General features: G+C 45.6%; 1 protein-coding gene across 3 annotated transcripts in view; it reads right to left on the minus strand.

Annotated features, from left to right (window-relative positions):
- Positions 1-3935: 3935 nt before the first annotated feature.
- The window catches only part of Fbn1 (fibrillin 1), a 196585-nt gene continuing 186528 nt past the window's right edge, over positions 3936-13992 (minus strand). For 2 of the 3 annotated variants that reach the window (XM_006234935.3, XM_008762203.3), the window contains exons 61-66: positions 12455-12571; positions 12057-12185; positions 11169-11288; positions 9501-9732; positions 6427-6601; positions 3936-5316 (exon numbers count right to left, since the gene is read on the minus strand). In XM_006234935.3, coding sequence (XP_006234997.1) covers positions 4927-5316; positions 6427-6601; positions 9501-9732; positions 11169-11288; positions 12057-12185; positions 12455-12571 — 1163 coding nt within the window. In that variant the 3' untranslated portion in view covers positions 3936-4926. The remainder of the gene's footprint in view (positions 5317-6426; positions 6602-9500; positions 9733-11168; positions 11289-12056; positions 12186-12454; positions 12572-13992) is intronic. The other variant, NM_031825.2, reaches the window with a different exon arrangement.

Consider the following 13992-nt stretch of genomic DNA (forward strand, 5'->3'; position numbering starts at 1 on the left):
TTCAGATGTGGAAAGAGTACATGTCCTTTCCTCTAAGATCCTCTTGGTAAGCATCCTGACACATAGTCCCAAACCTTCTGTTGACTTCTGGTCTTTCTGTGGGTTCTGGAGAAAGAAGCAGAGTTGATGACTGCCTACTTAGTTTCTGCTACAGATCAATGCCGTGGAAATATTTAAAACGCTTCTCGTTTGTTATCTATAAACCCCTAAATAAAGGCCATGCCAACATCAATGTATAGTATTAACCTTATATATCAATTTTGTCCTATGCTTACAGAGACAATAATATTCTAAAGGAGATTCTGGTTATAATTTTAGCAGGAGCTGACAGGATCTAATTTTACAAACTCACAGCTTTCTGTGCAGATCACCGTTGCATTAGGCGTGGGAGATAGGGAAGAATGGGTATGTGATTCTGGTGATATAGACCCTTGCCGGTGTGTAAGAAGAACCGGCCACAGTTTCTTGCACGTTGTCTCCTAGGGCTGTCAGACTGAGGTTTATAGCATGGACACTTTAGGTCTCGAATGATATGTGTAATTTCTACCTTGACAGATTTCTTCATTGCATTGACACACCACACTTTAGTCACTCATCCTTTGAATGTACCCAATCTCCAGCAGTGGTACATGCCATGCTGTTGAAGATAAGGGTGTTTGAGTGTTATCTCAACCTCTGTGTGGTCAGAGACCTTTGACAAGACCCTTAGACTTGGGTACCAATAAATATCGAAGCAGAGTGTGAATCAGAGAAGCATAGATCACATGGCTTAAATTTAGGGAAAAAATATATATAGTGGGTAATAAATATGGTAGGATACTACAGAGAGGGTGTGCCCCCAGCCTTCCCAGACAGTCAGATAACTCTCAGTGCACTTTCTTTGTAGGTAAAAAATCATGGTCTCTGGGGAGAAAGTCTTGTCAATGATCAATGGCGAGCATTGCGGAATGGTGGGCGGGGCTTCCTGTTTCTTCCAGCAGGTGTGAGGTCTGTGTGGGTGGTCATTGGGCAGGACCTGGAGACATCGTTTCCTGGGATGAGGTAGCACAGACTTAGGCTCCATCTAGGAGTTCATAACACCTGCAAATGACCCTGGAGCAGCCAGCCCACAAGAACACCCCCAGAAAGGGGCCTGTTCCCTGCTGGCACTTGCAGCCCTGGGGATTGATCTTGGGACCACCTGAGAGAAGCACAAAACACATCCAGAAAGGATGGTCTCAATGTGGTGGAAAACAGAAAGGTATAGAAAAACCCCTCAGGCTGGGTTGTGTAGTCAGGAAAACACCCAGTTCCGACAAACTAAGAGTTCATTAATTCTTTCTGACAGGTTTGGCTTTCTTCTCCAGGGTTCAGCTCACCATGCAGACACAATTCCACAAGTCTGTGACCCCTTTCTGTCAGTGTCTGGGAGGGTGGATGTTTTCAAATATCTCCATTCCGGGCCTCCGAAGTTTAATCATTTAGGTTCAACTTAATTCTCCCCAAGCGAGTATTTTAGGGTGAAGAGGAAATGGATCTCTTCCTATTTCTGCAACTCCCAGCACAGCTGCGAGGAGTGGGTCAGGTGGGGATGGAAGTCAGGCGGGAACTGCTGAATGAAGACTTCTCTGCCAAATGCCCCACCTCTGTGCTACGTAACCTTGAACCTGAGCTCTTGTCTGGACTGGAGAAACACTGAGAAGCCTTGGCGCCTTCTAGCGGGCACTGTAACCAATCCCAGAGGTCAAAGAAGAATGCAGGGTGCTGAATACTTTTATGAAATATGAATACTCACAGGGGTCAAAAATAATAACAGCTAACGAGCCAGCATGAATCACAGCTTACCTGCTGGGACTGGACTCAACCAGCAGAGATGATACACTTTCCACTCGCCAACAGTCAAAAGTGACCTTGCCCTCCCTCCCTCTCTCTCTCTCTCTCTCTCTCTCTCTCTCTCTCTCTCTCTCTCTCTCTCAAAAGAAATTGGATTCATTAGCAATTAGTTGAAATAACAGATTTTGTAGTGTTGCCAGGTTCTGCAGTGTCAAATGTCCCCAACAAATGCCCATGAGGATGTGTGTCTGAAAGTCAGTCTTTCCAGTGGTATAGATCTCCTACCCCTTAAAAGCAATGTCCTTAAGCCAGTGAATAGCTGTGTTTCTAATAGGTCTCTAAAAACCACAATTGAAGCTAGAGTAGCAAATGGTGTGGGCGAAGCTGACCCTGCTATTTGAAAACCCCAGCTGTTTATAGGTAGGTACCGATTTACAGTATCAACCCAATTGTCCTTCATTCTGGCCCATCTAATTTACGAGGGCGATTTCTGAAGTGAAACAGTATTTGTAATGGCAGCATTCACAGCAATTTTGGCTGAGTAAAGTACGATTTGTTGCACAAAAAATGTAGCTGTTTGTGCAAGTTTAAACATTTCACAAGGGCAGCTGAGTTCACTTCAAGGCTACTTACAGAATAATTATTGGCAAATGAAACGGGCTGGGGGAGAGGCAGGGTATTTTCAAGCTTCTGCATGGTTTAGAGCGTAAACTCTTTGACTATCAAACGTAAAACGGGAAGGTGTAGGACAGTTGAAAGGTGTGGGTTGAAACCCCGGGAGAGAAAGGGATTTTTAACAAGAGAATATTTGCCGTGGAACAATGAGGCAAATGTTGTTACCGTCAGAAACATGGAAAATATGCTGTTCAACGCTGCTGGCTCTGGGATAAATAAAATCCAGATTTAGACTATTAAAAATATCAAAGTGGCCTACCACGTGCCAACTCCATTTTCTTCTGTTGTTCGTCATATAGAAAATCTATTATTGAATGGAAATCAACTCTGGTTAAGTTATCAAAGACACTTTCCATATGAAACCCATGGTTTGCCAGCTGTGATCGATCCTTCACTAGCACGTTTCCTACCCTGCCATCACAGGACGATAGGTGCGGCATTAAAGGGAAATTCTGGGTTGTGTTTCAACCTCCAGCTTAAGGCACCAATCCCATCCTCAGCTCATCTCTGCTGAGCAAAAACTATGACCAACATTCCTCTGGATGGCAAAACCAGAGATTAAAACAACAAAAACAAAACCAGAAGCCAAAACGCAGACAAACAAAAACAGCAGGCTCTTTAAGATATCCGTGGGCCAGTGGATACCAGTGCCCCCGTCTAACCTAGTTGAACTCAGCACACTGCAAGGAAACCCATCCTCTCCTCTCCATGGGTAGCCTTCTCATTAAGAAGGGACGTATGTGTTAAACTGAGGCTTATAGCACTTGACACTAGTTGTGCCTTCTGGGAAAGCATAGCTTGTAGCCTGCTCCACTGGCTTTCACATACCGCTTCCAAGAGTTTGAGAGGACTTTCCCATGTCTTGGAAAATTCCACTCTCGACCTCCCTTCATGCAACAAAATTAATTCATCTCATTTTCACTGCCACAAACTGTTTTGCTGGCCTGGGGGATTTAAGTTGGGTTTTTCTTCTTCTATTAACTAAATGAGCTTAACAGTTAAATATTGAATATTGCATTTAAAATAAACCACCATTTTTCAAGTTAGGACATTTGAGAACCAAGAGATGCAGTGCTCAGTTGGGTTCAATTCAATCAGCTCTCTGTAATTAGCCCAGCACTGACCAACAACAGATGTTCAGGGGAAAGGATGAAACACCTTGCCAATGCTGTGTTCTTGAGGGGAAGGGGCATGAAGTTCAGCTGCTCCAAGAGAATGACTCAATTTTATATTTGCGAGTTTTTAAATCTGGGAGTTTAAACGTCCCAGGACTAATTAGGTCACATTTTAGAAATGATGCTGTAATCTAAGTGTCTTCCTAGGAAAGTCGGATAACGAACCAAGCCTCAGAATGGGTAATCACCATCAAGGGACTAACTGGAGATGCCATTTCTCCTCCTAGTGCTTATGTTACACATACACAGAAGCCACAGACAACAAACCAAGGATACTTTAAACCCAGGAGACTTTATTTCACCTCCAGAAAGGCCTCTCCAGCCTCAACCCACACAAGAACACAAAACCAAGGTGTAAACTAAAACAGGGAGGGAGGGGAGGATCACTTTGTTGTGACATCATGACATTAACCCCTGGTTGGCAGGAATGACGGAGAGCGGTTTTGGCATATTGCACAGGCGGCGTGATGGAGGCTGCGCTGGTGATCCTCTGGTGGCTGAGGCCGTTTCCTTGTCCTCCCCAACCTCAGTGCACACGCGGGCCAGTCTCAGAATCCACTACCACTTGGTGTAGATGTTTAACAAGTCTTTGGTCTTAATAAGCACCATTACAAACCCTCACATTAAGGGCTTTATTATTGTAGTTTATAAATGTTTCAATGATAAAAATAGCACGTTACAGTGTACACACACTTAATTTACATGTACTGCACCATACTCATAAGTGAGATAAGCTACTGAACTAACTTTGGTTGATTGAAATGAATGAAGCATTTGAACTGAGTACTTAGCATTTTGGTTCCTACCTTGTGTCCTTATTACAGTGCATCGATAAATCTATTTTGAGAATTTACTAGCACCAAACAGACAGCAAAGACCTCTACTACTTGCACTCGGAGAAGCAAAGTTTCGAAATTTGAAGACCCACGGAGCGGTCCGTCAGATGGAAACATGCTTCTGTGGGGCGGCTGGAAAGATGGCCGGTCGGCACGCACGGCCAACTTCCGCCGATACTCATGTCCCAGTTCTCAGGAATCAATACCCATGACAGGGTAGCTGAGCTACTCACGAGAAGCTTGAGAGAGTGGTTGTTTGAACTAGGATCGTCGCTGTACCTTGGTGTTGCCATCCAAGAATGGTGCTCATTTACACAGATCGACTCGGTGAATGATTGTACCATGCAGGTTCTGGCTTGGGGAAAATATAATCCTACCTACCTAAAGTTGCTTTTTCTTTTTTAATTATTTGGTCTCTGGATGGTAAGTTAATGCAGCAAGATCTGAATTTTCATCTTCAGGTTATCGCCCAGTTCACCGCTGAGGTAGTCTTTGTCATATCTGTCTTCTAACTGGTTAAGTTCTTTCTTTTTATAAAGTGGAGTACTGCTGATTTGTAAGGAGTAGGTTCCAGCCACTGGCTTCTTCTTCGTGAAGTGGAGGTAGCTGACCCCTTCTTTCTGGTTGATTTTAAAGAAGCCATCTTCATTTCCAGACTCGATCAAGTATTTGTTGTGGTTCATCAGAGTTGTAAGGGCCGGCAGGAGCTCTAGGATTCGGACTTTGTTATTGATATGGGAAATATTGAAAGCAAAGCTAGCTGGCTTCTCCACATCCCAGCTCGCGAGGCTCACGTTGGCTTCCATTTCAGACCCATCCTGGAAAGACACATGGTGATGGGTTAACTCCAATTAAATATGTCCTTCAGTTCTCACACTAAAGAAAAAGCCATTCAACTCTCAAGTCAAATACAGTTCTCTGCTTGTGCGGTAGGGTAAGCTGAAAAGGCACACTCATAGGCACTTTGTTTAAGTCACAAACGTAGTCTCGAAAAATTAAGCCAGGTTGAAATCATGTCTCTCAGTAGGTCTCGAAGTGTGGTTGGTCCCTGAACCAGCGGCCTTAGCATGTCTGGAAACCATTAGACATGCCAATCCTTAGCACCTCCCAGACCCGTTGAATTAGAATTCCTGGGGCTTTTCCCAGCACTCCATTCTAACAAGCCTACCAGGTGACTCAAGCACAGTGATGTTGTTTTAAAAGCTTGCTTCATAGTTTGTTTTCTTTTTAAAGACTTATCTCATTTCCCAAACCACAGCAGGTGGGTAGCAAGACAAGTACTCAGGACACGTCTGTTTCAATTTCTCTCACTGACAGGAAACTAACTCTTTTAAAGGACACACCTATGAACCTACTTCCTGGCCGTGATGAGCTGTTAACGTTTGGTGCTTTTCCCTTAGCTTTCTGCTCGCCTCTTTGGGACCACATGGACTAGAATGCTCCCAGCCTGGAGCCAGAGATCCGGTGAATGAGTGCATTCCTGACTTTGCATCGCATCATATGTTCCTGCTCACCAGTCGAGTCCTCTCCCACCCCCACTCCTTATGGCTAGTTTCCATGGAAGAGCCCTTTCTACACCTTGGTTTCCCTGTGGGGAGTTCCATGTGTGCATGCCATTCTGCCCACTTGCTATGCTTGACTACAGACCTTGTCCTGTCTGCAGACACTGGGTAGGCGTTTGACTTTCTTCTTGGTGAGACGGAGGAAATGAGCAAGTGTGTGAGATCTGTCAAACGGCCACTCCCAAGCGGCAGCCAAAATAAATAAATAAAGCAAACCCCCAAACCCCATGGCCTCTTGCAGAGTATGGCTAGAGCCAGGAGAATGACTGGACTCTCCGTCTGGGGAGACTTCGCTCTTTGAGGTGTCCTTGTAGGGAACCATAGGAACCCTCACATATCTGCAGGCAAGGAGAGACCCTGACGTACCTGGATGTCAGAGGCATCTGTTTCATTCGTGCTTCTCCGTTTCCTGCCTCGTTTTGGGTAGCCATTGATCTTACACTCATAGCAGGCCTCTGGGGACAGTGAGTTGTCATCCATCTCGCCACTGGCAGGTGGCTCTGGGCCACCTCGGCCCATGCCCATTCCAGAAACACAATGCCTACCGAGGAAAGGAGCACAAGGCAATTTCTGTCAGATCCAGCAGCACCGATGTTCAGTCTCCCTGCTGATGACAGACTGTCCACTGGACAGTATTGGCTTCTAAACATCATACCAATGCCTGGGTGTTTAGCTCCTAATTCCAGTGCCCTGAGTACAGAGCTCTTTCTCTCAAGACACTGGTTTGCCTACTTCTTTGTCCCTTCATTTCCCAGCCAAATGTCTGCAGTACTCATGCAGGGAGGGGACACACTGAAAACTGAAGATCAAGGGTGAGCGAGATCATGTGACTTAGCGGGCCACTGTTAACATAAAAGAGAAGCAAACATGTCCCGTGGGAGTACAGAAGGCCCCCTGCCAGCTGTACCTCTAGGAGATAGTGGTGAGTGGGCAGGTGGGCCATATCTGGAACCTCTTTCCTGGACACCATATTTCTTCCTCCGCTGTGACCTTGATTTTTATGTTTTAAGTTTAAAGATCGGCAAACAGTATGTCAGATAGCATTATGGCATAGTTGGACACAGTATGTTTTGGTGGCCTTCTTTTTCTCATGTCTCCCACCTTCCTGATGCTTGCTATCTTTGCTCCCACCACCCCTCCACCCCAGTCTTTTCTGTTTTATATCCTGCGTTTTTATGTTTTGTGTCCATAGTCCAACCATTGCCTTCTCCATCACTTCTGCCCCCTGCTGGCTCAGTGTGGAGTGCTCTTCCCCAGGTCTTAATGGCTCACTTCTTATTCCAACACTACCATCATCCTTCCCTAATCCTTGTTCTCAGCGATCACTTCTATTTGACAGTTTACTCTTGCTGATGTAGGATGGGAAGTCCACACAGTGTCTGTGGGTTGATAGGAGTCCATGCTGTGAAGATGTCCAATATACTCTTATATACAGCATGGACCAGAGCAGAGTTTGCCCAACTGTGGGAAACAGTTTAACTTCGAGTCATTTCAAACCACTAAGGCCATTGGGGTTGATTCATCTGAAGGCGGATAAACAAACCCATGCCCTAGGGAGATCTAATCCTTGTTCCTTTGCTTTTCAGTTGTGGAAGCCAAGTTATGGCGTGAGCCCCACACAGTATCTGATTTGTTTTTGTCAGACTCCCTTACTAAATGTGTTGGGAACCTAGAGATTATCCTAAAAGAACCCTTACTTGGGGGGTAAAGTCCACCCAAATGATATCACAGGGAAGCCAAAGCTGTTATAAAAGGGTGGATTTCTACCACAAAATGTGCACCAAAGCCTACTAACCCGCTTCTCTACAATAGCTGACTTGTTCTCCACAGCTCATTCATTTGTTTGTCCATAGGATTCAAAATACAACACCAAGACAGATTATCTCTTGGTTCCCACTACACTTTAGAGCTTCTTTCTGGTTCCTGGGGTCTTCTGAGTGCATGCATTTGTTCCCCTCTTTGCCTAGCAGCATGGAGCATGGATGGACAAGGGAATGGGTGGAGGGGATGCCTATATGTGCATCCATGTACGATGGCTTCAGGAAGCAAGCCCAGATCTACAGGCTTGGCTTCTTTCTCAGAACTTTTCTCCAGTATTTTCTTGTCCCAGGAGCACCACTTATAAGAAATGTGGCTACAAAATCCCACTGGCAAAAAGCCAGTTTGGAGTGTCACAATTTTTTTTTTCTGGGAAAAATGGTTCTGGCATTGAACTGTAAAAAAATACTGAGTCAACTGAGAGCCAGACAGACATCTGGGAATTTGGGTCCTACTGCTGGCATTCCAAGAGCTTCCCACAAAGAATTCTTCTACCTTGAAGTTAATGCAGACTGGAATAAGTCCCTGAAAGCCAGTGTGTCAGAGACTCCAGGACTACTGAGTTCATATTTGGGATAAGTGTGTATGTGATTGTGTGTGTGTGTGTGTGTGTGTGTGTGTGTGTGTGTGTGTGATGGGCAGGGACAGAGAGAAACAAATACGCAGATAGAGTTCTAAATTAAGAACTAGGCCAGAAGTAGTGGTGGCACATGCTTTAATCCCAGCACTCAGGAGGCAGAAGCAGACAGATCTCTGTAAATTCAAGGCCAGCCAGAATTTGAGTCCAGGACAGCCAGGTCTCTGTTACACAGAGAAACCCTATCTCAAAACAAAAACAAGAACAAAGATTCATAAACTACATGTACATTCAAGTCATTAAGGAAGAACTCAACTTTAACACCTTCTAAAATTTTAAGCCATTGATAAACAGTGTTTCTTCTCTGCCCCAACTGTCATAAACACATTCATATTCACATCATTCACAAGTTTTTCTACTTGGGAAATACAGTTAATTATTCAACTCATTTAATGTGCTTTTTCAAAATAATTTCTAATGTAAACTCAAGAGCGAAGGCTAAAAGATGCCTTAAAGACAGTAAGAAACATCCAGCCAAAGTTATCCATAACCTGATGGGAGCTAGGAAAGAGGGAGCCTGGCACGCTCAGCTGTGTGAGTGCGCCCAGTTCTGCATGGGCTGATCCAGAGGAGTCTTCTTGGAGAAACCAATTACCTCTCAGCAAGATGTGAAGAACATGACAGAAGCTGTACACTGAAATATGAATCACGTGGCTGCATTGTATTGTCGGGTGTTCTATGAGTTTCTAGAAATCTGGATGCCCCTTTACAGATGCTCCTCTCAAACCTTTTCAAAACTAACTGGAATGAACCTGAAGCATATATAGTACAGGTCTCTAGTAGGATATCTATCTATCTATCTATCTATCTATCTATCTATCTATCTATCTATCTATCTATCTACAGATACAGATATGCCTCTGCCTTTGGAGTGGTACTGGGATCACACACATGTGCACACGTGCACACACACACACACACACACATGATGCACATGTGAATATTTACATAGTCATTAACTGAGGGCAGGGATAGTAACACTTACCCTTGGCCTATCCGGAGGTATCCTGGAGGACAGCCACATAGGTAGCCACCCTCAGTATTAGAGCAACCATAACTGCAGGGGGCCTGGGATGAGCCACACTCGTTGATATCTTGGCAGCCTCCACTGAACTGTTCGTACTGGAAGCCAGCAGGACACATGCACTTGTAACTCCCCAGGGTGTTGTGGCAGGAGGCTCCCCCACAGACATGTGCACTCAGGCACTCGTTTTCGTCTGCAGAGAAAACAAGACCACATTACATGTGTCTTGTTACATAGAATTCTAAGGTCATGTTCCTTGGGACTGACCTGCTGGCCTATATAGGTAAGGAGACTCTCAGAAAAGAAAGCAGGCAGTGTGGTCAGTTTGGAGATCACAGGAGAGAGGTGGGGTGTAGTGGTGGTGGCAGGCAGCCTCTTGCCATGTTGACTAAATATGGTAGAAGAGGTTAAATGCTCCTAGCAAAATACCCAGGATGGCGCTGAGAGGCGCCTCAGACTACAGTTCCCACTGAAAGCCAGTGCTAGTATATTTCGCTCTGTGTGAGGCAAGACCACAGTTATAATTTGGAGTTCAGAGGAGGTGGGAAGAGACTGTACAGTTATCTGAGTTCTTGGATCACAAGTGCCCTCAGAGACCCATCACTTCTTCAGAAGCTCCTCTTGGGCCCTGAATGAGAGGTCGAGGACAGCTGATGTCCTCCAGGGGAGACCACCCCATTTATCCAGACCATTTGTACTCTCTTTTCAAAAACTCTGCAAGGGCCTGCAGGTGCCCGGTCTCCCGGTATGTCCGCTCTCTCTCTGAATGCCAAACCGGCCGTGGCTCCAGTGTCTGAGCCACGACTAAAGCCCGTGTAGCTGGAAGAGACTCCACGCATTCATTTTCAGGCAGTTAACATGGGGCGGAGAATGTGATTTGCATTCATTTATGTAAACCTTCCTACCATCCTGTGAGCATTAGGAGGCTTTTCTAGGCTCACGTGCTGAGCAGCAACTGGCTCTATGCACCGAGCTGATTCCCCAGCTCTCCAGTACTTATTTAGCTTGGTGTATGCTCGTTGTTCACGGTGGTGAGTCTAAAAAAGACATTGTCACCCAAGCGTATCGTGTACGTTGACCATATTCCACTTCCTATACTATCCCCCTCTCCGCCCCCACCCTCTTTCTTTCCCCAGACAATCTCCCTTCTATGTTCGTGTCATGCATTTGTAGTGAGTAAATAGGTGGGAAAAGTGGAAGGCCTGGGGGTTTTGCTGATAAGTTCAAATACTTAGTATTGTGTGTGTGTGTGTGTGTGTGTGTGTGTGTGTGTGTGTGTGTTGACTTATTCTGATCTGGCCATGATCTTCCTGGAACCAAAGTAAATCCTCAAGGAACCAGATATCATAGAAAGATCCCCAGTGCGGGCTGATGACTAACAGTGCAGTGGAAGAGGAAGATACAATGGCATCAAGGAGGTCTAAGGGCATCCCATCCCCACTACATCCAAAGGCCACTCACTCCATTACATGCTGTCACCCTTAAAGATTATCACTTCCCTTTGGTTTCAATTGGGGTGGAGAAACTTTCAGGGGGCTGTTGTTGGCTCCGTAACTTCACTTCAGAAAGGAGTTCAGACTCCGTGAGGGGCTAGCAACCAGGCTTCTCTGAAGGGCGGGAGCTACTTGCCTACACACTGGTTCCACTGGTAGTGCTGGAGGTAGCCCTGGGGGCAGCTGCACCTATAGCCTCCAATGATGTTCTGGCAGCCATGTTGGCAGCGGTGGTTACCCTCACACTCGTCCACATCTGGAAAAGAAGCAGAGGCTCCCGTGAGTCCCACCAGCAGCTGTCTCTCAGGCTCTCCGAAGCCTCATCCACCTGCCTGTGAAGCTCAAAGGCAATTCTAGAAATAAACCTTCCTTCTGAAAGCTGTATTCTATCAAAGTATCGAGAATATCTACACCAATACTCAGATTCCCCAGGAAGTCGACAGATAAAAATGTTGGAAGTCACAGAGCGCTGGGGGATCGCTCTGGAAACTATCTGTGTTTATTTGTACTGGAATTAGAAACCAAGGAATATCAGTAAGAAAATAAAATCATAAGAATTGGAATTCGAATGTGAATTATGTCTTTGTGGAAGAGTTGTTTCCCACATGTATTGTCCATGTTGGAGAAATCTAAGGGCTCTGGCTGCAAACGTCAGACGTCAAGGCACTCTTGCCAAGTTATTCCTACTCAGTTAAAGTGTTAACCTAAATAAAACAATCTTGATCTGCATAGAAAAGGCATGTGTGGTTGGTACAAGTACATTTCTGAAACATGGAGCCAGGCAAGGGGCCTGGTCTTTAGTTGGATGGTTCCTTTGCTTAGAGATGTTTTTCTTTTTCTTCATTTTTGCCTCTTTGATTATTTATTTTTGGCTGATTTCCAACTTGTGGCAATCCTCCTGCCTCTGCCTCCCAGCACACCCAGAAGAGATAGATATTAGTTCCTGTAACTCATGGAAGTTGACAGCCATATCCACCATCTCTACCAGGAGCTTCTAGCTGGCTCTGCTGAGGTCTGGACCCACCTTCACAGCTGGCACCACTCTGATCGAGGGAGAATCCCCGCTGGCATTCACAGGTGAAGCTTCCTGGTGTATTCTGGCAAACGCCCTTGGACCCACACAGGTTGATCTCAGAAGTGCATTCATTGTTATCTGGGAGAAGCAGTGGGAGAGAAGAGGAGAGTGATGTCACGAAGCTGCTTTGCGTTGTTTGAAAGGAAGGGAGAAGGCTGACTCAGGGAAGTCCAAAACAGGGCCAGTAACTTCCTATTGTGTGTACACGGTCTAACCTGTGCACCCCGGTCTAACCTGTGCACCCCTTCACGCCGACCCTGATGCACTGCTATCCAGCCGCAGAGGGGTTAGAAAGAGTCTCTGATGGGAACATCTGTGTCCCGTACACAACTCGCCTTCCTACTTACCAATGCAGGCAGTGTGGTGCTGGGTGAACCCAGGAGGGCATTTGCATGTGAAGCCGCCGATGGTGTTAACACACAGGAACTGACAGTTATGCTGCTTGGTTGCACACTCGTCAAGATCTGCAAGAAAGTGCAAGATGGGATTCAAGTTGTGCCGAGCAGGTTCGGGTAGGAAGAATCTTAGGCTTCGAAGGGCCGTGGGCAGCGTAGAGCCACAGCAGGGCTGGCAAGAAGGCAAGAGGTGGCTGAGAAAGGAAGGGAAAGTGGCTCTGTGGGAGCTGAGGTCTATCAGTTCCCTTAGCTAAAGAAATGTAGGGGTTTGTCAACAAATTGTATTTGGAAGATATTCTAAATGCTTAAACGAATTGTAAGACGAAGTAAAAACTCATTCTGAACATTTTCCAGAGCATTGAAAAGATCTGAGTGAAGATATCAAAGAAAGGTCGAGGCCGGAAATCTACTGTTCCCTTAAGTCATCGGGTCTAAACCCTTTCCCTGGGGTCGCCTAAGACCATGGGGAAACACTGACGTTTACATTACGATCCATAATGACACCATTATAGTTATGAAGTAGCGCCGAAAGTAATTTTATGGTTAGGGGTCACCCTGACATGAGGAGGTATTAATGGAAGGTAGAGGAAGGTCGGGGTAAAGAGAAGGAAGCCTGAGGACCACTGCCTTCATTCCTTTCTGCTGTGTTTAGAACAAACCTAAAGGAGGCCATCGGCCTGACTTCTTTGGTTAGCAGTTTTTCTTTGAATGAAATAGAATTGAACAACCGGCAAAGACAAAAATCAATCAATCTATCTATCTAGCTGATTTTGATGAACCAAACAAAAACAGAAAACCTTTTCCTATATGGTAGAGGCAAAGTTCTTTTTTTTTTTCTTAAATCTCAGTACAGTCTCCCACCTTAACAGAGTCTGTACACACAGCCTTAGCTTCTGGACTCGCTTCAAGCCCCAAAAGCATTTACAGATATATTAAGAGCTACCACGTATGCTGGACTTGAGGGATGGCTTTTAATGCCTGAGAATTCAAGAGTACTTTATCACGAACTCAGGCCCTGCACAGAGGCACAAGTGGTGTGAGCCTTGTAGCAGCTGCCTCAGCTCCCCAGCCGCCTTCCTGCCTGGGAAGGCACCTGTCCTAACCAGAGAGGACCTCCCTGTGCCCATCCTCAGAGGAAGCCTTTCTTGAGTCCTCTATTGCTGAGAGGACAACTTCCCTCACTTGCAGCTGGTGAGAAAACAGTGCTGTGGTCCTTCACAGTTGTCCAATCCACTCCTGTGAACCTTTTAGCAGCAACTTGGTGTTCTCAACCTCAAGAATATCTTCTATTACCTCCCCCTCTTCTCCTTTTATATTATAAGCAATAACATATACGAATTGTTCAAATTAATGGGGGTGGGTTTCACTGTGTTATATCCATACTTGCATGAATCTTACCCTGATTTCTTTTCTTCCTGCCTACCCTGTTTCTCCAGTGAGGGGAAGGTACTGGTCCCACACCTCTCCCAGAGCCTCTCTGTTTTCGTCTG

Source organism: Rattus norvegicus, chromosome 3 (assembly GCF_036323735.1).
Source record: "Rattus norvegicus strain BN/NHsdMcwi chromosome 3, GRCr8, whole genome shotgun sequence".
NCBI lineage: Eukaryota > Metazoa > Chordata > Mammalia > Rodentia > Muridae > Rattus > Rattus norvegicus.